General features: G+C 36.6%; 3 protein-coding genes across 3 annotated transcripts; all 3 read left to right on the top strand.

Moving 5' to 3' along the window:
- The first annotated feature begins 461 nt into the window (after positions 1–461).
- Positions 462–4,534, top strand: LOC113781726 (protein OVEREXPRESSOR OF CATIONIC PEROXIDASE 3). The gene is made up of 4 exons (XM_027327707.1): positions 462–742; positions 1,748–2,158; positions 2,557–2,865; positions 3,997–4,534. Exons 1-4 carry the CDS (start codon positions 512–514, stop codon positions 4,135–4,137), a joined length of 1,092 nt encoding a protein of 363 aa, XP_027183508.1. The 5' UTR covers positions 462–511; the 3' UTR covers positions 4,138–4,534.
- Positions 4,535–9,609: 5,075 nt separating this feature from the next.
- Positions 9,610–12,851, top strand: LOC113781387 (transcription factor HY5). Its single transcript, XM_027327305.1, has 4 exons — positions 9,610–9,882; positions 10,321–10,495; positions 10,800–10,956; positions 12,498–12,851. The coding sequence occupies exons 1-4, from the start codon at positions 9,786–9,788 to the stop codon at positions 12,540–12,542; spliced, it is 474 nt and encodes a 157-aa protein (XP_027183106.1). The 5' UTR covers positions 9,610–9,785; the 3' UTR covers positions 12,543–12,851.
- A 4,198-nt stretch (positions 12,852–17,049) lies between these two features.
- On the top strand, positions 17,050–25,386 carry LOC113779345 (cellulose synthase A catalytic subunit 1 [UDP-forming]). Its single transcript, XM_027324908.1, has 14 exons — positions 17,050–17,361; positions 18,506–18,701; positions 18,849–19,024; positions 19,189–19,300; positions 19,409–19,598; positions 20,181–20,447; positions 20,546–20,891; positions 21,266–21,403; positions 21,521–21,646; positions 22,592–22,804; positions 22,902–23,166; positions 23,580–23,776; positions 23,871–24,221; positions 24,391–25,386. The coding sequence occupies exons 1-14, from the start codon at positions 17,278–17,280 to the stop codon at positions 24,976–24,978; spliced, it is 3,249 nt and encodes a 1,082-aa protein (XP_027180709.1). The 5' UTR covers positions 17,050–17,277; the 3' UTR covers positions 24,979–25,386.
- Positions 25,387–25,451: the final 65 nt, after the last annotated feature.

Here is a 25,451-nt window from a genome sequence, read left to right as displayed (position 1 = left end):
AAAAAAATATTGTAATACTCTTTTAATGTAATGTATATGAAATAAAAAATATTTTAATGATGCAAATAAGTCAAAATATATAAATAAAATATAAATAATGTGCAATCTAAACAAAGAACGCATTCTCTTCCAAAAAACTTCACCACTTCTTGAGGAAGAAGGGGAGAGGTAGCGAGAGGATTTTTTTGAGAAAAATGTTATTTTTATTCTTGAAGTTTGATCAGGTGACTAGAATTTGCATTTTTTTGCGAGAATTTTTTTATTTTATTTTTGAGGAAGTAGAAATTTGTTTGAAAATGTTCTGGAATCAAATTAATAGTACTGGTACATTTATTTGGGACTGTTTTGTGCCATTCTATATATGAGGGACTAAAAAGGATTTCTTTGGAAATGTGAGGGGGCTCTTTTTGATCATTTATATACTACCACAGTACCACCAGAAACACTTGTAGTAGCAGAAAGAAACACTATTGAGACTGTAGAAGAAGAAAGAAGATTGGCAAAAAAGAAAATGGGTGCTCCCACTGCAGCATGGCTCCCTCACATGTCCTCTTTTGTTGCTCTTAAACCTCATTGCTGTCTCAACAAGAAACCCTTGTTTGTCGACACAAAAAGCATTAGAACCAGTTTCATCCTGCCACGTCAACCCTTCTCTTCCTCCTCAATCCTCACTTTCGCCCGCCGCCGAGGAGGCCATCAGGCCTCCAGCTCCCCTGTCAAGTCTAAGAAGCAAAAGATAAAGGTCTAATTTTTAGTTTTTTTTTTCACTTTTTCCATGCTTATGACTCAGAATTTTGTTGATAAATTCGTGGGTTTTGTTTGAATTTATTGGATTGTGACTGGCCTTGGAAGCAATTATGTTGATTATCAGTGTAGCTGTGACACTGTGTGTCCACATGTGCCTCTGAATGAAACATCCTTCAATTGTGCTGTCCTCGAAATATCTGATGCTCAAGAATACTGGTAATTTTGAAGAAGGAATACTTTTCTTAATGCCCAGTGGCATATTCGTAGCAGCATTTGCGTTACCAAGAAAAGTTTTTGCACTAAAAATGGCAGTGTCAAAAAGAAGAAGAAGAAGAAGAAGAATTGTTAGTGGCATAGAGACTTTACGATAACAATCTTACCCTGAATATTTGTAGACAAGCGTAGAAGTTAAAGGAACCCAACTTCAGCTAGCTAGATGCTTAAACTGATATGGGATTGTGGAATGCTGATTAGGGATGTAAAGGAGCCTAGCTTCTCCAAAGGCGTTGTGTTCATGTTTGATTTGATGTGGTTGATGAGCATAAATCTTTGTTTAAGCTCGCCTTCGTTATTATGTGAGCCAAGTTTGTTGAGGTTTGCTTTATTTGTATGTAGTTTCAAGTATCTTGTTTAGTGAGCTGAGCTTAAAGAACCAAGATTAGGGGCTTGGTTTATTTAGTTGATAAACCAATTTGAACGAGCTCTTACTTAGATTAGAGTATCAAGTAGCTTAGTTCATCTTTCATTTGTGAATGTGATGCTCATATGAATGCATTAACATGGCAAGTTTATTTCTTTAGAAGGCTTTGCTTTTCTGAATTGCTCACTATACGTGTGAGGATACTAGCTTCATCATCTGACAATTGCTTTTCCATTCCTTGTGAGCAGTTTCAAAAGTATTTTCCATTCCCTAAATTAATTTAGCTGTACAAATCATAATCAACTTGTAGGAGTGATGATTGGAAAAATTTACAATTTTTCTTCTGCTTTTTGTTTCCAGGAGCAAACTTTCGGCAGTAAAAGTACTCAAGAAGATGAAGATGATGATGCCTTTGAGGCCCTCTTTCGCCAGCTGGAAGAAGACTTGAAAAATGATAATCTATCTTCAGAAAATGGTGATGATGATGATGAAATAAGTGAGGAGGACCTTGCAAAGCTTGAACGTGAATTAGAAGAGGCACTGAAGGATGATGAACTTTTTGGGGCTCTGGACTTGGTTGGGGATGGCAAAACAGAGGATGAATCTGATGAAGACGAGAAAGAAGAAGAAAATGAGGACGATAATACTGCTAATTATCATGTCGAGGATCTTGAAGATGATGATAACGATGAAGAAATGCCAGTGAAATTAAAAAATTGGCAGCTTAAGAGACTGGCTTATGCTTTAAAAAATGGTCGGCGTAAGACCAATGTAAGTTGTACTTCAGAATGTTTGCAATTGCAGCTTTAACCACTAATTGAGCAAATTTTGGTTGGGTTAAGATAAAATCCATGAATTTACGTCTTAGTACACCATTTTTCAACCCGTTGACTTCTACCTGGATCTTGATCTGATAGAACCCTCTGCCATTTCTGCCAACCACTTCTGGTATAGCAAAAATAACTTTTATCATGTTTAAAGTTAATGCCGTGGACTTTCCCCTTCCCTTTTCAAAAGAAAGCATGATTATTTTGATCTTAAAGCAAAGTAACATGATGGTGTGAGTGTAAGGTGTCCATGGAAAACAATAATAAAGTGGAATGGAGCAGTCAGTCATCATGCCTGGCCCATTTCTAAGTCTCTAATACTTGTCTATTCTTGGCTGGCAGATTAAAAGTCTCGCAGCTGATTTATGTCTTGATAGAGCTGTTGTCCTTGAACTGCTTCGTGATCCTCCTCCAGATCTTCTGATGATGAGTGCTGCTTTGCCTGATAAACCTGTTTCAACAGTAGTAGAGCCAGTAAACAAACTGAAAGAAGCAAGTCCTTTGGAGATGACACCAGTAACCACGAAGGCTGAGGCTGAGGTGAAAGTGCCGGTTCATGTGATGCAAAGCAACTGGTCTGCTAAAAAGAGAATTAAAAAAGCTCAACTTGATACTCTTGAACGTGTATATAACCGAACAAAGCGTCCCTCGGTGAGTATGCTAGAATGAGTGCTTATGTGACATCAAACAAATTTAGTCCATTACATGCTTTTGCATTAGAATCAGACTTCCTTTTGTGAAAATGTGGGAATATTTATTGGCAGAACTAATCTGAAGAAGGAAATGTTGGTTAGGTAAACTAGCAAATATATGGAATAAAACATGCAGGCTTTAGAATTGTCAAGTTAATGCCTTTACAAGGTCCAAAGAAATCCTAAACTTTAGGGATCTAAAATTATTTGAATTGGCTTATTTGTGTAGTTGATGCAATTCTGGCTAAGAAAAAGGAAAAACTCAATCGTCGATGGGGTTTATAGCAGTGGTCAAATATGCAATTTCTATGTGCTGATATGATGCTGAAATGTTAAGATAGTGTGTAAAGGTTCATTGCTTCTGGTTTCTAGAAAATATTAGACACAAACTGGGGTAATTTGGGTATGTTGAGAATAAACAAGTACATCCAGAAGTTCAGGTTTGATGGTTTATAATTAATAGAATTTGACTTGCATTAGGCCTGATATGCCACATTAGGATTCTAAAACTTCAATGCAACTATTTGGTTGCTGAAGTTTAGGAAAGAAAATAGATGCGAGAACAATAAACGAATGTTGTTTCTACTTAAAACTTGAAACAAAGCCCGTAAGCAGCTGATAGCAAGCTCAAGAAGAGAAACTTGAGCTGTAGGTTCAACAAGTCACCTAATACTTTTTAGACATTCTAGGAGTAAAACCTGTAGAGGGTCTTCAATCCACCATGAGACAATTTTTTGTTTCTTTGTGAAATCTGGATTCTGTTGAATTTTCCTGCATGCCCGCATTATCTGGCAAGTGCGGTTAATATCTTGTAATTAGGTAATTCGGAATAATAATTTGACATTTCAAATAATATATGTGGTGTGCTGTGATTAAAAATTTGATTTGTTACTGCAGTCATATTATATTATTGTGGATCTATTTTCCACGTCCCCCGCTAACTAGTAATAATAATCCCATCAAAGTTATATGGCTTCAGATACAATTCGTCCAATATTTATGCAATTTACATGAAAATTCTTCAGAAAACACTTTCTTATGATGCTATCTTATCATAATCTGGAATCTAACTGTTCTAAAACATGTTCAGAATGCCATGATCAGCAACATTGTGCATCTGACAAACCTGCCTAAGAAAAGGGTGGTGAAATGGTTCGAGGACAAACGAGCTGAAGATGGGATTCCTGAACACCGCCTTCCTTATGAACGTTCTGCTTCTACTTTTACATAACAGATGCTCTTTTCAGTTTTCCATGTAAATACACCTATTGGAAAGCTCCACACGCTGCATAATTCACATGGTAGCTTACTCTTTATGTGAAGAAAAACTGTATGCTCCTCATTATAATTTTTCTTGGCTGTTACGTGGCATGCAGTATGTTGCTGTTATAGAGCTAGTCAAACTTGGGAGAAGCTGGTTTTTTTTTTTTTCCTTAAGATTTTTAAACCACAAGGAGGAGAATATAAATAGGTGAAGTTGCAGTCATTTGGGACGTCTTCTTGCTGAGTACTGATAATTTTATAGGGCTAGTCAAACTTGGCAGAAGCCGGTGTTCTTAAAGAATTTATGACCTTGTTTTAACCACACTGAGGACCATATGAACAGGTGAAGGTGCAGTCATTTGGGATGTCTTCTTGCTGACTACTGGTAATTTTATACTATTGCGTTCGTGCAGCATATGACTTGTGAATTATGATCGAGGGGAAATGACATCAACCAAGAGGAAAAGCTTTTTCTTTTCTTTTCTTTTTTTGTTTGCAGGAAATCAAGAAGAAAAGTTCAAAAGAATAGGTACAGTCTTGGTCTGCTGCAGCCCAAATAAGAACATGTATTCAAAAGTTGTGAGGTTGACCGTATGAGTTGTGCTCAAGGAGTCAACCAAGAAGAAGTATTCAAAAGAATAAGATCGGTCTTGGTCTACTTGAACCGAAATACAAGATGCGATAATTTCACAAACCTCCTCGGAGGTTTGCCTTAATATCACTTAACACTTTCGTAGTTTCAAAAATATCTCTTACCTCCTCGATTAGATTGACGATACAGGATGTCTCCATTATGGGTGGTAAATTGACAATAATATTACCTTACCGGATTCTCCTAATTGATTGACTAAAATTCCCACACACAAAAAAAAAAGAATTTGGAAAGCAAAAAAGTCAAAACAATAATTAACAAAATTGGCATATATAATGATATATATATATATATTGCTATAACAAATAAAAGGTCAAGTACTTTTGGCACTATTATTATTTAACACATCAGAAGCATATTAAACGGGCATTAGCAGCGAATACAGTTTGATTAGGTTATAAGGTACGAGGGATTGTAATTAAGAGATTTTGAATTCAAAACTTTCTACTCATTTTATATATATAGGATTTCTTTCGTTTCTTGAAATCTTGATTGTCGCCTTCATATCGTAACCATATTGATTCTTTATGTTAAATAATATTGGTGAATTATAAGAATGTTTTCTAATGTTCGAACTCGTTATGATTTGCTACAATATCTTCTACTAATTGGTTCTTCAAATTGCTCCTTTTGCCATTAAACTCGTGCTAGTCATTGCCCAATTGTAAAACCACTTAATTGCTCCAACTCCTCTTTATTATACTTACATCTCTCCCAATTTGTTTTTCACCTACGAAGTTTATTTAGGTCTTAATTGTTGCTCTGATATTTACATAAGGACGACAAAAGGATACAAATGGAAGTAAATTGTTATCTTTCCTCTTGTATTAAATTTTTAACGCACAAGAGGTGACAATGTTATAAAACATGTCAATCAAGGAGAGGTAAGAGAAATTCTTGAAATCACGAGGATGCTAAGCGATATTAAGATAAGCTTCAAGGGAGATTTGTGAAATTATCCCAAAAAAAAAATATCTATTCCACGGAAAGCAGAATTTCTGAGGTCGAAGTAAACTAGTCCCTAGTCAGTACTTTTTTTTTTGACATAAGACCGATGTTAAAAGTTCCACATATCTACCAATTTGTGGTGCCAAGCTGCTGGCATGCGAGTCCAAAAGCAGAAACTTCGTAAGAAAGAAACTAGTAAGAAAAATAGGCGACGATTTGCATAAAGTAACACACAAGGCCGGAGACTCTTCTGACCCTGGGTTTTAACTAGTAACAGAAGAGCTTGGAAAATTTTGCTCTTGCCCCTGATACTACTTAATCAATCAGCTCTGAAATATTGCTGCAGTATATGGTTCCAATTGGCAGAGGATGGGATCATAAAGACAAAAGGAGAAAAAATTTTTAGTGTTTGCTGAAAAGTTCCCAGAGAAAAAAAAATTAATTAAAACAGTAGTATTATATTTTGGTGTGCGTACTCCGTAGTCTGGTCGCAGGTAGGACCTTGAAGATGTGGAAAATACTGTACGAGTAAACAAGAATTGATCAGATTCCCTTGAATGACCGCTTCAATTGTTTTTTCGCACTGACTTTCCTTGCCATTCTTTCTTCTTTTTTTGTCCCTTTCAAACGATAACAAAAGACTTTCCTTGCCATTCATCACTTGTGTATATAGATGTGTATATATATATCAGTGTACTGAGACAAAAGTAGACAAGTAACTTGGCAGAGAGTCTTCTCCCAGAACAAAAAAAAAAAAGAGCTTTGCAAAGAACAGCGGCAGTATTATTGGGATGATGGCTGCTCTGCAAAGGTCTACAATATCATTCAGGAGAGAAGGGTCTTCAGGTACCGTTTGGGACGACAGAAAACTCATAGCAGAAATGGATGAACAAGGGAAGAGGGATCATAGCGGGCTAAGGCATAGTTACAGCGTAGGATGTCCATCAATAGTGGCGTCCTCGTCAGGTGCAGCGGATGCTGATCCAGTTTACATTCGCAGCCGCTCAGCATCTGCTGTGAAGATCATGCTAATACCTAAATCAGTTGGGCGGAAGTTTAAGGGAGTTCTTGCCAAACCTAAGTCCAAGCTTTCTGAAGCTGAACCTGAAAGGCGGGGTTGAAACTTGAAACCTCCATTCCCATTTCATTTCCTGCATCCCTTTAAATTCTTTGATTCAGTGCTTCGTTTAAATAATAGCAGCACTAGTCTTTCTTCTTCATGTTCATACAAAGTACGTACTTATTAAGCAGGCTTCTTTACCATCCTGATTTATTTATTTACCTGTATATGTGAGCAATTCTGGCAAACGTAGTACGCAGTTTTTACTACCTACCTAGATCTGTACCTTCCCTGGCTGATCCATCCTATATTCACAGAAATCAGTTAATTTCCACTGATTCAGCACGAGTAGAAATCTGCCTCGGTCGCTATGCAAATTCTTTTGTTTTTGGAAAAGAAGTTGTTCGGTTCGGTTTCCTCCTTGGACTCCACCCTTTTCCATCAAGAAATTTAACGACCTGCAAACGCGCAACGGATCTTCCGTCCCACACCCTATGTCATTCTTTGTTTTACTTTTTATTATATTACTATTTCTCCTATATAAACATAATGTTTTAATTCTTTTTTATTTTCTTAAGATCCAATAACTATTAATTAAATAAGTAATATATAATAGAAAATTAAAAAATATAGTAGAAAATTCATAAAAAATCTCATTTTTTATGCATTTTGATTTTGTTAAATTTTGTGTATTACTCAATTAATAGTTATTGGATCTTAAGGAAACAAAAAAAAACTAAAACGTGATATTTATGTTGGAGAAATAGCAATATAATAAAAAATGGGACAGAAAGTGGCACAGAGCGTGGGACAGAAGATCCGTTGCGCTTAAAATAAAAGGATCATTCGTGCAACGTTGAAGGTGAAAATAAAAGACGATCTACTTCTTAGATTTTAACTGTTCCCATTGTTGTGTCTATGGCATACAACATGCATAGACATATTATATGATTTTTAGTTGTTTTTTTTTATAACTAAACTGCAAAATCCTTGTAGTGTTTGACTAAATTATTTGAGAGGCCACCAAAGTCTAGAAGCTAATCGTAACAGTAGAGTTTTGGACGCTGCATAAGGCACGAAACAAACGAAAGCTTTGCTAGTTATAAAGAACCATATGCCATGCATTGGTTAAAAATCATTCTTTTGTTGTCCGCCACAGAGTTTGCTAAACATGCTTAATGGATAATATTAGAAACCTCTTTCTGAGGTTCTTCTAATGTCACTTAGCACTTTTAACATTTTAAAAATATCACTTAATTTTTCTAGTAACTACAAAAAGACTATATTAACCCTTATTAGATACATAATAATTCACATAAATTTTTAAAATAATTTAGTACAACTTAAAGGTTTATACCACATGTTGAGAAGTCTTGGAAAAAACAAGAAGGTTCATAAGAAACTGATTTTGAGCATGTAAAATTGAATTGGTGCTAGTGTATTTCTTTTCAAATACTTTTTTTGTTTTTCAAATTTATATTTTTATGGACTATAGCTTTGTGATGTGGTAGTGCTATTAGAGATTGGTTTTTAAGTTGTGATATTTTTTGGAGTAAACAAAATGGTTTAAAAGTATTTTTATTCAGTAAAATAAGCAAAAGGATAGCTTAGGGTTTTTTAAAATTTTGTTACATAAGTAACAAAAGTAATGGAGATAAGTGACATTTTTAAACTTTAGAAATGCTAAGTGATATTGAGAGAAATCTCAGGGGAGGTTTTTCATATTATACCAAATGTTTGATAGCATAGAATAGTCATGTCGATGGTTTGAATCGTACTCAAATCTAAGTCACGCCCAATATATTTGGAAATGATTTGGATTTAATTTCTTAGACCCAAACTCTACCCATACCCAAATTTGGTAAAAGAGTCATGGATTTGAGGTAGGGTTTAGTTTCTTATGATCCATATCCAAATTCAAACTCATACCATACTCTACCCAAACCCATGTATATATAATTAAATAATATATATGTATGTATATATATATTAATAAATTTATAAAATTAATCTTATATTTTATAGCTGTTGGATCGAATACAGTACGACTTTATGATTTTTGTTTAAACTTAATTCTAGTTATCATTTTGTAATTGATAGAAACTTTTTTCAGGAAAAGGAGAAAAAGTAAAGGCGAAGAAATGAAATATTAGACATGGATACAATTAAAATTTTGAAAATAAATAGAGGTAGTCGACAATAGTTCTTTTTTTAAGTTCATAATATTACATTCAACTTCTTGAATAATAATTTTATTATTTAAAAATAAAAATTAAATAATATTTATATTATTTTTGAACTCTATATAGTTTCGTATATTTTTTACTTTAGTACGTGCATAGAAGTTTGGATTTTACTTTTCAAGGTCCATAAGATTTTGAATATGAATCAATCTACCCATTGACGTGCAGAGTATGGTACAGAATGAGGTAAGTATGCGATATTTTCATTTCACCGAAGAAAAGAGGAAAACCCACTGACACTTTTTTTCTCCATCAATAACTCCTCAGGGGACACCTGCCTTACTTTTGGACCCAATTCAACGTACCTCTCCCTAAGCTCATTCAAATCCATCCATCCATCCAATCCCAATCTAACGAATCGTATTCGTCCACGCTCCTTTTCCACTAGCCTTTGATTAATTTTACACTTTATGGCTCCTAAAACTTCCACGCTCACCACTCCAAAGCCATCAGATTCTAGCTCATCCAACGGTCGAAACCTTACCACCTCCCCCAACTCTTTCTTGCTCTCTTTCTCTGCGTCCCTCCCTCCCCTTGAGTCCTGATCACCCCACTCAAAGCATTAACGACATCCCGCTCTTTTTCTTCTCTCTCTGACAAACAAATATCCCTAATAGGATTCCTATCTTTCTTTAACAACCTTTATCTCCTTTTTTTTTTTTTTGTTCTTCCTGCAGTTTCTAGTCTTATATTTTTCTTGTCAAGTGGGGAAAATGCAGGAGCAAGCTACAAGTTCTCTAGCAGCCAGCTCCAGGCCTTCCAGCAGTGAAAGATCTTCCAGCTCTGCCCTTCACGTTGAAGTCAAAGAAGGTGTTTAGCTCCCCCATTTCGTATCTTTGCTCTGCTGTGTCTTGGTTTTATCTTTCAAGATAGTGTATTTTTACAAATGTAGTCGCGCGAATTTTTTCGGGAGTTTTGTTTTTCTTTTTTGATTTAGTTAAGTTTGAGTTGCCATTAATTGAGTAGGGAAAATAGACTTTGCATTTTTTTTTTGGAGAGAGGGGGGGTGGGGGAGAGAATTGTGGGCAATGTTGTACTAAAAATTTAATCTTTTCTTGATGTTTGAGCATGAATTTCTGGATAACTTGGGGTTTTCGACGAGTTTGATGTTTTCCCAAGTGGGTCTCGGAGAATGTGAGGATTTCTCATCTGGGCTTCCTGAGTTTCTCGGGAAAGTTGAGAAAGTTTTTCTTTTTTTAAATCCCCTTTTCAAACATTTTACTCATTCTTGTGTCTTGTTCCATTTAGGCATGGAGAGTGATGATGAGATTCGAAGAGTTCCTGAGATCGGAGGGGAAGTTGCCGGTGCTTCAGCTTCCGGGCGGGACGGCGGTTCAGTCGCCGGACCAGTTCAGCCATCTGCAGCTGGTTCAAGGAAGAGAGTTAGAAGCCCAGCTGATAAAGAAAACAAGAGGTTGAAGAGGTAAGCCATCTTATAATCACAAGTCGTGAGTGACCATTTTGGACTAGATTATTATTAGTTTTTTATCCAATGAAATTCTGTCACTCCATCTCTTGGGCCGCACTTTCAAGATGGAATATAGACTGGTGTGGGGCAAGCTGGCAATGATCAAATGCGTGGGGATTGGGGGAAGTGGGGGACTGGGGGGTCATGGCCATGGGCTGTGTGGAGTTGGAGTCACTTGAGTGCTGATTGAATAGGACTTGCAAACCTGCATGCAACTTTGGTCAGTGGCATTTCGGTGATTTGGAATCTTGAAATTTAGGTTGTTGAGGAATAGAGTATCAGCACAGCAAGCAAGGGAAAGGAAGAAGGCATACTTGATTGACTTGGAGGCCAGGGTTAAAGAATTGGAAACAAAGAATGCGGAGCTTGAAGAGAGGCTTTCCACGTTGCAAAATGAGAACCAAATGCTCAGACAAGTATGTCAATTTACTACCCTCTTTATTCATATATCTTTCTTCACTTTTGGTTCTTGACTTTGTATATTTATTTTTCTCCATATGGTCCGAGCTCGACAGTTTCAGTCTCTTTTGATACATAGCATTCATTTTCTGTCAAGTTCCACATGCGTGTATAATCTTCATTCTGAACCTGACTTCCATTTTGGTTGCGTTAGACAATTTGGTACTCAATTATTTATGCCAGTCACTATCATGCCTATCCGGATTCGTGCATTTCTGTGGTTTCCGCTAGCAAAATTTATAGAATGATGCTTGTTGCTCTACTGAAAACAGTATTGGACCGTGCAACTTGGGCAGTAGACAAGTTGAGTGAAATGCTGTCATGCGTGCAATGTCTATTCTCCTTTGAATATTTAGCAGATTGTAAACTTTGAATGAACTCATGAACAGTCGGCCTCAGAAACTAGGTGGGCGTTGTGGAGGCTTAATTTTAGGGTGCCTAGACAAGTTGCTTAGCAGGCCAACTTGTTAATTTAGTTGGTTGGTGTCTGACCAAACCTGCATTTACCAAGGTGTAGCAGAGAGAAAACTGTACTAAAAACTTGTAAACAGAATAGATAGATTGCTTGAGTGGCAGATCTAGAAAATAAAGGCTGGGTAATTTTTTTGCCTTTTGGTTGCACACCGCCCGGGGGAGGGGGGGGGTTGCTAGGCTGATACTCTATTTATTAGTTTGCCAGTAGACATAGAGTACTTTTATGTTTTTCTCCTTGGCGTGTTTTCTGTATTGAGTTCCACTAGAGTAAGCATCATCATTTTCCCTTTTGAAGTTTTAGCATCTTTGCCGGGTAAAGCAGGTTATCCTCTGAGTCCTTAGTTTGTTGCACTTCTTCATACATTTGACTCTGTTTCCAGCGTCAAAGTACCAAGGTGAACTGAGTTGGTAGTTATGGTGTGCCTCATTAGTTTGTTGCACTTCTTGATTAGTATGTTGCTGGATAGTTTGTTGAACTTCTAAAGCGTGCATTTTACCAACGTGAATTGCTGTTGACATTAGTTTAGACTATGTTCATCGTAGTGAATAGTTTGAAACGTATTTAACCGTTCATTTAGGTGGACTGAATGGCTGAAACTGGCCTGAACCTAAAGTGAGAATCAAAATTATACTATGTTTTAAGTCAAGTACAACTAGATATGCGATTCTTCTCCTCTTTCATTCATCAAAGTGTGCATCATACATTGAGCGAAGTTATAGTGAGTACAAAATTTACAGCAAGGAAATTACTCGAGTAACTGAGAAAGGTTCCCACCGTGCAAAATAGGGCAAAGACTAGAATACTGAACAAGTTGCTATCCACTGCTGTTGCTCTCGCATTTGCATCTTCAACAAAATTTATGTCTTGCTGTATCAGGCTAACGCGTTCTTACAGACCGAAACTCGAGCTTTTGTATAATTAAGCCTTGTCTGCCAATGCTTATCAACGTGCAATGCCATTATTGTGTACTGTAATTACCCGTTCAAAAGCAAGTTAAAAGTTCAAACTGTTTTCGATTTGCAGATATTGAAGAACACAACAGCAGGTGCACAGGATGGGAGAAAGTGAGAAAGAAAAGAGAAACGAAAGTAGGTTTTCTTTCACCTCTAATTATTACCATATACTACTGAAAGAGTAGTAGTAGAACGAGAGTAGCTCTGGGGTAGAGAATTTAATTTATTTTCTTATCATTGTTAACCTCTGGTTGGGAGTGTATGTTGTGCTACTAGCTAAGCTGTGAAAAATGCTTGGGCTGAAAGTTGGTGGTTCTGTTGATGCCACTTTTCCATGGTGGAGATGAAATCGAGACAATTATGTGAAGTGAAATGAATTGTATGTAAAGTTAGATGGGTTCTATGGACCTTGATTTCGAGCCTTTTCTGTTGCGTGGTGTCAATAATGCCATTAGAGACGTAACTTCGTAGTAGTATAATTTAAAAACGTAATCTGGTCAATATTTAATGCAACTTCATAGTGTCGTCCATCCAATATTTTAAGTCTTGTTTGATAACTCAATTCGATATTTAAATTTAATGAATTTAGATCTTAACATATTCAGGCTCGTTTGATAATAAAAAATTGAACATCTGAATTAATTAAGTGGTACTGAATTTCTCAGGTAAAATTTGTTTTAAAAAATAAGTGATGGACTGTTCAGTTATCATTAAACGTAATATACATTCAAATGAATCAGATTTAATATTTAATAACTTAATAAATTTAGAACTCAGATTTTAAATTTTAAACTTTAATTTTATCAAACGCAACTTTAGTGTTTTAATTTTATAAGAGTGAAGTTTGTTTCCTTCAGGAATAAGAACGAAATCTGCTGAATGAAGGTCTTACCCCTCCTGCGCCTTGATACCTCTATCGCCTAGTTTGGATTGTTATTTTTTAAAAAAAACTTTAACGTTTTTTGTGAACTTATTTCTCAATTATCTTTTAACATCAAATACATTAAATCATTGCTGCACATTTTTCTACGAAACTTCAGAGAAGAGAATTGAGGCACTAGAATCTGGAACTGGTAAAGCAGGTGCAAGGCCATGAATGATGAAGCTAACACACACACACACACACACACACAACCTGGTTTTCTCTCCAAAAAAAAATGCCTGTTTAACAGCATCAATTTTGATGCGTGAGTGAGCATCCTAAGAGATGCTACTCCCTCCGTCCCACTTTGATAGTCCTGTTTTTTTTTTCATCTGTCTTAAATTGTAGTCCACTTTCTAAATGAAGAGTGTAATTGTCTTTTAATTTCTCTAAAATATCCTTATTCAATGTAAGTTGTTATCACCATAAACTACCTTATTTAATATCGATTGTTAATATTGAATATAATCTACCCCATTTAATGCATTTAGATTTTCCAGAACAGATTGATATATGAAAACCAACTTTATTTAATTTAAGGGTATTTTAGAAAAATAGCAATCTAAATTCGTTTTTTCAACAAAGTTAACTACTTTTTTTTAAACTGCGTGGAAAAAAAAACTAGAACTATCAAGATGGGACGGATAGAGTACTATAATTAAATTGTTTAGTCATCAAGGGTTAATGGGCTAAACATAAGAAGACTGATGCATGACCCGAAAGAATCGGTCAAAGTTAATAAATCAATGAATATCCTGCGACTCTCTGTAATTAGTAGTAGTATTTCAATTGGTTGATGTTTCAATTTCGGGGCAGTTATCACTAACATCTTCAGCGGAGGTTGCTACTTCACTGTCTACTTATTATTTATTATTATTAGTTGATTGCGAAATTCTTAACGAATGCCTCCTATCATTAATGTGTCCGTGTACCCCACTAACCTGTTTTATCTAATCTAATTATACTCTGTTCCAGACGCAAATTTGTATTTAGGCACTTAATTACGTCATTGGATAAAAGTAAAACACCCATGATCCAACTATCTCCATTGTTTTTTTCCCTTAATTTCCCTTCTTAGTTGACAACATTTTAACCAAATTTCCCTTGCTCGTAAGATTTAGTTGATCATTTGTTTTGCATTCCTAATTTTCTTGTTGTATTAACAAGGCTTCAACACGGAAAAGTTCTCGCGTTCAAATAAATGCCTTGCAAGCGTTTGATAAATGGTAAATATGACGAATAACGTGTAATATATCTGTTACGAGGAGAAGGGAAGGGTTAGATTCGATGATAAGATAAGAGTAATTGTAGGTAGAATGTTATGAATTCAAAATCTCTCACTTATAATTGAAAAAAAAAAGAATATAAAAATTTGTAAGTACTAACTGGATTTCATATTTGCAAATGTACACTCGCAAAACAAGTACTAATTCAAGGTATAGTGACAAATAAACACAAACATGCCATTTTGGATTATGAAATGGTTTCAATTTTGCATTTGGATGGAATTTCTAGAGGTTGCAAAATGCAAAGCTCTTTCAAAGCCCTATTTAAGCATGGCAATGAAGTTTGAGGTCAATTTTGAATGCTTAGGACATTTCTTTCTTTTTTTGGTTATTTATGCATTTTTTGGGACTTTAATTAATTTTCTTTTTGTTTGATTTAAATATTATCCTCCAGTCCTTTGCCACTATTTCATTCAAAATTGTGGAAAAAAATCAATTTAGATCGGAATCAAGCAAATTCAACAAATACTCAGAAAAAGAATCGATATAGACAAATATTCATTCATAGAAAAAAAAAAAGAAAGATACAATGCCTACACTGGCAACCTAGTTATTAAAAAATTAAATGCGAATATTGATTCTTTGCTTCCCTCCCATTTAAAATCAACATATTTAATCAAACAATATTTCTTCTAAACTCAAACCAAAAAAAAAAAGAAAAAGAAAAAGAAAAAAGAGGAGATGCATACGTACAAAAACCGAATGACCGTAATGAGCTCAAACCGACGCAAGAAAAAGGTAGCGGAAGCGTAAAAAAGGAGTCCACCGACAGCCACTGGGGTTGTCGGGCAAGGTCTACTGGCAACAGCCGGTAACCAATCCATGTCCAGCCTGTTCCCAGCTTCATTATCAATACATGTGTTCCAACTGTGTCAGTTAGCACAAGCCAGCTACCTACTACTTCCTACCACTACCGTTTCCTACAAAGAAATGGCTACGCGTAAAAAGCTGATTGGATAACACCTGAAAAGAAAAGTCAAAATGTGCCTCATCTTTCTTTCCTCAAGGCTATGGGATGGATTCATAATCAACAAACCTTGGCCTTCACTCCTTAGCCATTTTTGGGTGCTTTAAATCTTCTAATCATGGTTCGGTTGGGTGAAAAAGACACCAAGCCATGATGGCGTTGAATATACATATTTATGGGACGTGGCTACTCCATTAGTCTCTACAAGAGCTTGGCTTCTTATTAAAGGTGAAATGATTTTATGGATTGGCTTTGGAGTAGGTATTTCTTTAAGAACAAAAAAAAAAAAGTAGGTATTTCTTAATTATTGTTCTGCAAAGAGGGTTTTCTAAGAGTATACACTTAACCTTAAGGTTATACTTTTATTTGTTCTATTGTTCTTCTTATAGTTGTAATTAATACAAAATGTGCCGTGAAAAGACTAATTCTAAATGCCTTTTTCAAATTCAAATGAATATAAGGATTGCTTTTTCTTTTTGAAAATATTTCACTTTAAAGTCAGCGAAATTATACTGCAAACAATGAGTGTGTTTGAATAGGAGATATTTTATAACGTGATATATGTAAAATAAAATGATAGTTGAAAAAGATAAAAAATTGATTGAAAACTGTATTTGTAACGTAAGCAAAATAGTTTGACGTTACTTTCTTTTAAAGCGAAAATGAGCGTTTATTTTGATACAAAAAAGTATTTGTTTATATGTAAAGCTACAAAATGAAACCACAATCAAATCATGAAAGTTAAGCAACTCTTCTATACAATATAATATAGAGTCCATTTGGGCAACATAAGTTGAAAATATAGATAGTGATTTGTAAAAAAAAAAAAAGAAGCTTGATCAGGCTCCATTTTTTTTTAATCTTGAAAGTTTAATCAAACAATAGGATCTTATCCTAAAACGTACTTTACCGTGACAACAGCAGCCGATGCAACTTTGTTGCTCAATATCCTGGATTTCTATCCACTTAGTAGCGGCGGGCCTGGTGGGCTTGGCCCCTGTCGGGGTTTCTATCCCACATCGGCTTTGGGGGGGTTGGGATTTGGGTAGTTAAGTCCTTGGGAGCAATCCAAGAGTTGCCGGCTTTTGGGTTGACTTCTGGGATTAGGTTTAATTAGTCAAATGTCGTTTCTCGAAAGAAGGAAAGAAGCTCAATATCCTGGAAAGACTACAAATTAGGTAAATAGTAATTACATAAACACAAAAAAGGATTTTTTTTTTTTAAAGGAAGGCCAAAAGCAGAAGGAGCCGATAAGTCAGCCAGCCTAGTCAAAGCTGACCAGCTCCTCTCTTGGAGCTAAAACTCAAGCTGAAGCTGACTATAGGCTACCGGTTCAACCAGTGAAAAAAGCTTACGTTGTAAAATTTTTTGTTTTAAAAAAACATAAAATAATTCAGGCAAGAAGATGATAAAACAAGACAAAGACATAAATGATGTGAAGGAGAAGTAGAGAAAATATTACTGGAGAGTGAGAAAGAAAGAGATGGCCGCTTGAATTTTGGGCGAAGAATCAGAAAGAATGCCTCATCTCCTCCTTCACCGCTTCTTCACATTTCCATCCTACTCATAATAATCTTCTCCAAAACCCATACTTTAGCTTTCCTTAATATTTTTCAAGATTTTTTTTTTCTATAAAATTCGGGAATTTGTTTTCTAATACTAGTATTTTACAAAAATGGAAGCAAAAGGTGGAATGGTTGCTGGATCGCACAAGAGGAATGAGTTGGTTCGCATTCGACATGATTCTACTGATAGCGGGGTATAATACCTTTTTTCTTGTTTTTATTCCTAATATCTGCATTTCCAGCTTGAGAATTTTGTTTTTTTTCTCCCTTTCTTTTCCCTGTATTGGGTTGATTTGGGATTGGAGTGTGATACTTGGATCTGAGTAGTGATAGTATCGGACTGAACTCGGAGCTGAAGTTTGGAAATCTTTTCAACGAGATTAGGAGATAATTAGCTGTCACTTTTAGTTTTTAACTTTAAAGATCAGTTTTTTTAGATGATTTTTGCTTTATTAAGCTGTCATTGAGATCTATATTTTGTTTAGAGCAGTATTGAGTTCTTGGATATTTTCATAAAATCTTCAATTGGGCTTTTGCGGATTCTGCGTTTGAATCATTGATTTGTTGTTTTAACTGTTTTAATTGTCAGGACTTCTTGCTATTTTTATGTTCTGGTGTCTTATTGAGGTAGGGGTTTGCTCAGAAAGTGTGCAATCTTTCAGTGGTTCTGGTTTTGCTTGTGGTCGAGTTAGGAGTTGCTTGTTTGATGGTTGGATTAAGAGATTTTGTCTTGTTTCTGATTGACTTTCTTGGATTGATATCAATTTCTCGAGAACTTGGATTTTAAAAGTCTGATTTGGCAATTAGCAGGCGAGCAGTTTTTATTGCGGTGGATCTAGTTCTACATTCTACAAGACTGAAGCTTTTTTGGCTTCTCCAATCCTAGCTCTCCTCTCCTTTTGAGTTCGTTCTAAACTTTTATATTAACAGCATTTGAGGAACTTCTGCTCAAGTTCCAAATGTTATGTTAGATGGGGGATTTTTTAATAGGTTTTAGTATCTGCTATTTCATTTATTCTGCTCGGGTTTGAGTTTTTTAGGTTGATTATACTAGCTTTGTCTTTAGTTTATCTCTTTGGGTTCTCATGTTTCCTCCGAGATCCCTTTTTGCTTTACATGGCAGTCCACAGATATTTGGATAGCATGCATTCGATTTTTCATAACAGTAGTGTTTGTTCTAAACATTTAATGAACTAGTCGGAATGGAGTTTTATATGCCATTCAGATTTTCATATTCTGGACTGTCAATATTATTAAGTGTTTTAATTTGAGTACATGGAGGTTTATGATATGCGCTTTAATTCTCTGAAATTGGTGAGTTCCTTGTGCACAATGCAGCCAAAGCCCCTGAAGAATTTGAATGGTCAGATATGTCAGATTTGTGGAGATGGTGTTGGACTCACGGCTGATGGTGACATGTTTGTTGCCTGTAATGAATGTGCATTTCCAGTTTGCCGTCCTTGTTATGAGTATGAGAGAAAAGATGGAAACCAGTCCTGCCCTCAATGCAAGACGAGATACAAGCGACACAAAGGTTGGTTTGTACGACGGAGTTCTATAAGATTCAGTTTCATCTTTATGCATGCATTATGTAGGTTTTAGTCTGCTCTCGAGATGTTGTTTGAATTTCTTTTTTCCTTTGATTTCTGCTCTGACTGAACAATCCATGTGCATGTGTTAGGGAGTCCCCGGGTTGACGGTGATGATGATGAAGATGATGTTGATGACTTGGATAATGAGTTCAATTATGCTCAAGGGACTAGCAAGGCTAGACGCCAATGGCAGGGAGAAGATGCTGAGTTGTCTTCTTCCTCTAGGCATGATCGACCTATTCCTCTTCTCACGAATGGGCAGCCAGTAAGTACATAAATTGGAATGGGTGTTGATAATTATCTACTTGATAAAAAAAAGCTGGTGAAATTCCTAGATTATATTCATAATTGGTTTGGTTTGGATACTCATGGTGTTTCAAGCTTCTTTCTTTAAATTTTGAATAAACGAGTTGTGTGTTTATGTTTTAGGCATCTGGTGAAATCCCCATTGCAACACCAGAAACCCGTTCTGTAAGAAGTACATCAGGACCTTTAGGCCCTGGAGATAAGGCCCTTCCCTATCTGGATCCAAGGCAGCCAGGTCAGCTACATTGTTTTCTTGTTCTCTGGCCAATATATGTTAAAATCCTGTTTCTCTACAGTTTATCTTCAAGGAGATGCAACTGATCAATGATTTTATATTCTGCAGTCCCTGTAAGAATTGTGGACCCTTCAAAGGACTTAAATTCTTATGGTCTTGGTAGTGTTGACTGGAAGGAGAGGGTGGAAAGCTGGAAGCTTAAGCAGGAAAAGAATATGGTGCACATGGCCAACAGATACCCTGAAGGGAAGGGAGGAGACATTGAAGGAACAGGATCAAATGGAGAAGAATTGCAAATGTAAGCTTCATAGCCCAAATGTGTAATGTGTATTACATCTAGGGACTAAAGGGATAGCATCTCTCTGCAGTTTCTGGTTTGGGTAGATTATGAGAGCCTTCTGAAATCCCAACTACTCTCTGTGCTTCTGTGAGTGAGAGAGAGACAGAGAGAGAGTCTGTTCAGTTGCAGGTACATAGCGTTGTATGTGCATGTCCAATAGTGGAAACTATTCAGAATACAAGAATGCAGGTTGCACAGCACTAGTAATTTGCGGTCTGTTTTCTTTGATATTTACTGGGGGTAGCCATCTTCTTTTTGGTAGGAAAAAGAAATTTGGCCTGCCATGGGTGTCTGTGGGATTGATTTCTAGCCCCTTTTTATTTTGAAAAAAATAAACAGTTCTGGATGGGAATTGTAAGAGATGTCATTAGCTTTCCATGTTTAGCTGCTCATTATTAGAAAGCACCATATTGATTGTCATGTAATATCACCTTTTTTTAGAATATTTCTGAAAAATGAAAATGTCCCAAGGGCATTGATTTATGCTAAAGTCTAGTTTAGATTTATTTTCCAGCTTTTGATTCTCTCTCTTTATGACAGGGCTGATGATGCTCGGCAACCGATGAGCCGCATAGTGCCTATTTCTTCATCTCATGTCACCCCTTATCGTGTTGTTATCATACTTCGATTGATTATCTTGGGCTTTTTCTTGCAATATCGGTGTACTCACCCTGTGAAGGATGCATATCCTTTATGGCTCACATCAGTCATCTGTGAGATTTGGTTTGCGCTATCCTGGCTTTTGGATCAATTTCCAAAATGGTATCCTATCAATAGGGAAACCTTCCTTGACAGGCTTGCTATGAGGTTAGTGGAAACTTTAATCTTAAAATGCACTTGAGCCAAAATTTATTGACTTTACATATTGCAATTCTGAGGACCTCATTCAATGTCTTCTATTTCAGATACGATAGGGAAGGGGAGCCTTCACAATTAGCCCCTGTTGATGTGTTTGTCAGTACTGTGGATCCCATGAAAGAGCCTCCTCTAATCACTGCCAACACTGTCTTATCAATTCTCGCTGTTGATTACCCTGTCGACAAGGTATCGTGTTATGTTTCAGATGATGGTTCAGCAATGTTAACATTTGAAGCCCTCTCGGAGACGGCTGAATTTGCAAGGAAATGGGTACCCTTCTGCAAGAAGCATAGCATTGAGCCTAGAGCTCCTGAATTTTACTTTGCTCAGAAAATAGATTACCTAAAGGACAAGATTCAGCCTTCATTTGTGAAAGAGCGTCGAGCAATGAAGGTAATGCTTAGATGATGAAACTGTGGATTAGAATGGTGCTTATACATCCAGCATTAGTGTCACTTTACAAATACATGTACTTGGGATGGTCTTTATTTCTGAGTTTATATCATTGTTTTTCTCCTGACAAGCAAACTTGTTCTTCAAGGTAACAAAAGGAAAAAGTACACAAAAGATAGAAAGTGAAAACTAGGATCGTTAGCTGCATTAAGTGTACCAGGTTGTTTGAATCACAGGAAGGCATCAACAATCTCTTTAGGAAATGATTTCTTTGTTTTTTCAAGAACTTTACTCTCTCTATGAAAATTGTTTTATATGTAGGAACAAGAACTGAACTAGATATGAGTATATAACTCAAACATATCATTTTGCAGAGAGAGTATGAAGAATTTAAGGTGCGCATAAATGCACTTGTAGCAAAGGCACAAAAGATGCCTGAAGAAGGTTGGACAATGCAAGATGGAACTGCTTGGCCTGGAAATAACCCTAGAGATCATCCAGGAATGATCCAGGTATCTATGGTATTGAGATTATGATCATATTATGTACTCTGGTATAGATTATGCAGCATATGTGCACTTTAATAATGCATCTATCTTCTTTGACTCCATTTGCAATGACCAAAATAGGTGTTTTTGGGGCACAGTGGAGGCCTGGATACTGATGGGAATGAGCTTCCACGGTTGGTTTATGTTTCTCGTGAGAAACGCCCAGGATTCCAACACCATAAGAAAGCAGGAGCTATGAATGCTTTGGTAAGTTATTTGTGGTCCTTGTGAATTGCTTAATACTGAAGTGAGATTGGCACTTAGCATTAATAAATATCGCAGTTATGTGACAACCTTGATCTCTGTGTAGTTATGGGGACGTCTCAAAGTTCACCTGGTTGTGACTTTGGAGAATATATACCAAGAAGTGAAGAACAAATTGGTTATTAGAACTATAACCTTTCTGGTTTCTGTGGTCTTTCAGACGCTAAAACACCTTTTTCCACAATAGGGCCATTGGCTATAATAATTTACCCTATCAGCTTGGAACTGTCCATGTTTTCTCTGATTTAGTCAGGAATTGCATCTTCATTTTTTCACTGAAAAAAAGAAGGTATACAAGGGACTTCATGAAATGACCATGTTGGAATCTTTTTCTCCTAACGATTACAAGGAAGGGCTTTGAAAGCAAAAAGAAGAAATTGGTGAAAACTTCAAAAGTGGGATCAGGTTGAAATTTGGATCCTGAACTTTTTTCATCAACAATGGATGTGTAGCTTATTGCTCATAAACTACTAGAAAATCAAGAATCGAAGGAATGAATTCGATTTTGGCTTGCACCAATATTGGGATTATTGATTAGTCTTGAATTTGAATTGACAGTAGTCACACAAAATAGTTAGCATGAGCTGCGCGGTTAAGTATATGGGCAACAAGTATTCACGTGATAGGTTGTTGGTATTCTGGCTTCTAATTATAAAATTCACTCTGGCATCTAGCTTGTAGGAAATTTAATTTGCAATGAAATGATTTCAGCTTATGTAGAAGCCAAATTTCTGAGAATAACTGATGTAGAATGAGACAAGTTTTTGAGCTGATACAGTGAATTAATTCCATTTTTGGTTCCTTGCTCTTTTTCTTCACCTCTTCCCTTGCTAAACAAAGTGTGAAGAATTTCTCTTTGCTAAGTTTCTATTTCTGGCTATTTTACAGATTCGAGTCTCTGCTGTTCTTACAAATGGAGCATATCTTTTGAATGTTGATTGTGATCACTACTTTAACAATAGCAAAGCTCTTAAGGAAGCGATGTGTTTTCTCATGGATCCTGTTCTTGGAAAGAAGATTTGCTATGTTCAGTTTCCACAACGTTTTGATGGCATTGACTTGCACGATCGATATGCTAACCGCAATATTGTCTTCTTTGATGTAAGTGTTGCTTGAATATTAAAAACAGAAATACTTTTGGAGCTCTTTGGATGTATTCTTCTTGTTCAAGTCATATAATCTTGTATCTTTTGCACAGATTAACATGAAAGGGCAAGATGGTGTTCAAGGTCCTGTCTATGTGGGAACTGGTTGTTGTTTCAACAGGCAAGCTTTATATGGGTATGATCCAGTGTTGACTGAGGAAGATTTAGAACCAAATATTATTGTTAAGAGTTGTTTTGGTTCAAGAAAGAAAGGAAAGAGTAGCAAGAAGAGCTACATTGATAAGAAGAGAGCAGTTAAAAGAACCGAATCTACTATTCCGATATTTAACATGGAGGATATAGAAGAGGGTGTAGAAGGTAGGTTTTTTCTTGGCTTGAATGGTTTAAAATCCTTGTGAAGTTCTGTTTACGCTTTTTGGGAAATTGATCTTCCTGGACTATTGACAGAAGGGATCAGCAAATGATTTTATAACTAGCTTTTGCTGTTCCATTGGGTTTTATTTCTTTCCTCTTTTGAGGTTATTTAATTAGGTTTCTAAATGAGTAGTTGCCGAAAATCTTTGAAAGTTGCTATTTCCCTGTAGTTGTTATGCTGGTGCAAGTAGTTTTAGTGTTTACGTTACCAGAAATGCCACATTGGAGATTGTTCAATACTTCAAAGTCTTGCTCTCTTTCTTTGAACTTTTGACTGATGTTGAAAGTTAAACTGATTGGGATGTATACTTGCAGTAAATTTCCCTTTATTGAATGAATTCATATCTGTTGTACAGGGTATGACGACGAGAAATCGCTTCTTATGTCTCAAAAGAGCTTGGAGAAGCGGTTTGGTTCATCTGCAGTTTTTATTGCTGCAACCTTTATGGAGATGGGAGGCATTCCTCCAACTACTAATCCAGCCACTCTTTTGAAAGAAGCTATCCATGTTATCAGCTGTGGATATGAGGATAAAACAGAATGGGGTAAAGAGGTAATACTCGACAATTTCATGGGATATGAATTCTGATTTTACTTCTTTGTTGACTTTGTGCATTTCTAAGCCATATCTCTCTTTCTACAAGTAGATTGGATGGATCTATGGTTCAGTCACAGAAGATATTTTGACTGGTTTCAAGATGCATGCACGCGGATGGATTTCTGTCTACTGTATGCCTCCTCGCCCAGCATTCAAGGGTTCTGCTCCCATCAATCTTTCTGATCGGCTGAATCAGGTCCTTCGGTGGGCTTTAGGATCCATTGAAATTCTTCTTAGCAGGCATTGTCCCATATGGTATGGCTACACCGGCAGACTGAAGCTCTTGGAGAGACTTGCGTATATCAACACCATTGTTTATCCTATAACCTCTATTCCTTTGCTGGCTTATTGCATCCTTCCTTCTATTTGTCTTCTCACCAATAAATTTATCATTCCTGAGGTAAATAATGAAACAGTTCTGTTGGATTAATCTTTCTTGGTCGACGAGATGCTGTAACTTATTTTTGTGTCTTGGTTTTTCTGTTTCTAGCTTTAGAATGTTAAAGTGTGTGGCTTTTCACTTAAAAGAGTGCAGATTATGACTGTGTGTGATTTCAACTGTTCCGCAGATAAGCAACTATGCCAGCATGTGGTTCATTCTTCTCTTTATCTCCATTTTTGCTACCGGTATCCTGGAGCTGAGGTGGAGTGGTGTGAGCATCGAGGACTGGTGGAGGAATGAACAGTTCTGGGTCATTGGTGGTACATCAGCCCATCTATTCTCCGTTTTCCAGGGTCTCTTGAAAGTACTTGCTGGGATTGATACCGACTTCACTGTCACTTCAAAGGCATCAGATGATGATGGGGACTTCGCCGAGCTCTACGTGTTCAAATGGACATCCCTCCTCATCCCTCCCACCACTGTCCTCGTCTTGAACTTGATAGGTATAGTGGCTGGTGTTTCTTATGCCATAAACACTGGCTACCAATCATGGGGTCCGCTGTTCGGCAAATTGTTTTTCTCCCTCTGGGTGATTGCCCACCTGTACCCGTTCCTCAAAGGTTTGTTAGGCCGGCAAAATCGTACCCCTACCATTGTCATTGTCTGGTCCATACTCCTTGCATCCATCTTCTCCTTGCTCTGGGTGCGAATTGATCCATTCACATCTAGCTCCACAAAAGCAGCATCAAATGGTCAATGTGGCGTCAACTGCTAGAATCATTCTGTCAAGAGTCAAGATCCAAGTTTCTTACTTTAATGCCAGCCATCGTGTATATAGAATAGAACGAAAGGATCACATCCAGGGCTCAAACAATGTTGTACCAGGATCAGAATCTGGCCCAAGGAAGGGTGATGAACAACAATGGCATCACCTTCTGTATTTTTTTTGCCTATCCAGTCTCATTCCATTTTGTATACTTTTTGTGCCTGGACCAAATGTGTTTCTACCAGTCCTCAAATGGCCTAGGTGTTGCAGACAGACAGACAGGCCGACACCAATTTATCTATCTTGTTCTTGTGCAGTGTTGTGATGATTTATTATGTGATGGAGAACCTGTGTGAACCAACCATTCATGTTGTAATTCCTTCAGAGAATCAATTTATTTATTTTTTGCTTTGACAAGCCGTATTTTCTGTTTCTGGTGATATTGTAGTCGTCCTACAAGAATGGTGAAATGGTCGAACTAA

The sequence above is a fragment of the Coffea eugenioides genome, chromosome 8 (genome assembly GCF_003713205.1).
Source record: "Coffea eugenioides isolate CCC68of chromosome 8, Ceug_1.0, whole genome shotgun sequence".
NCBI lineage: Eukaryota > Viridiplantae > Streptophyta > Magnoliopsida > Gentianales > Rubiaceae > Coffea > Coffea eugenioides.
The sequence above is the reverse complement of the archived record's forward strand: the minus strand, read 5'-3'. Positions and strand labels throughout refer to the sequence as shown.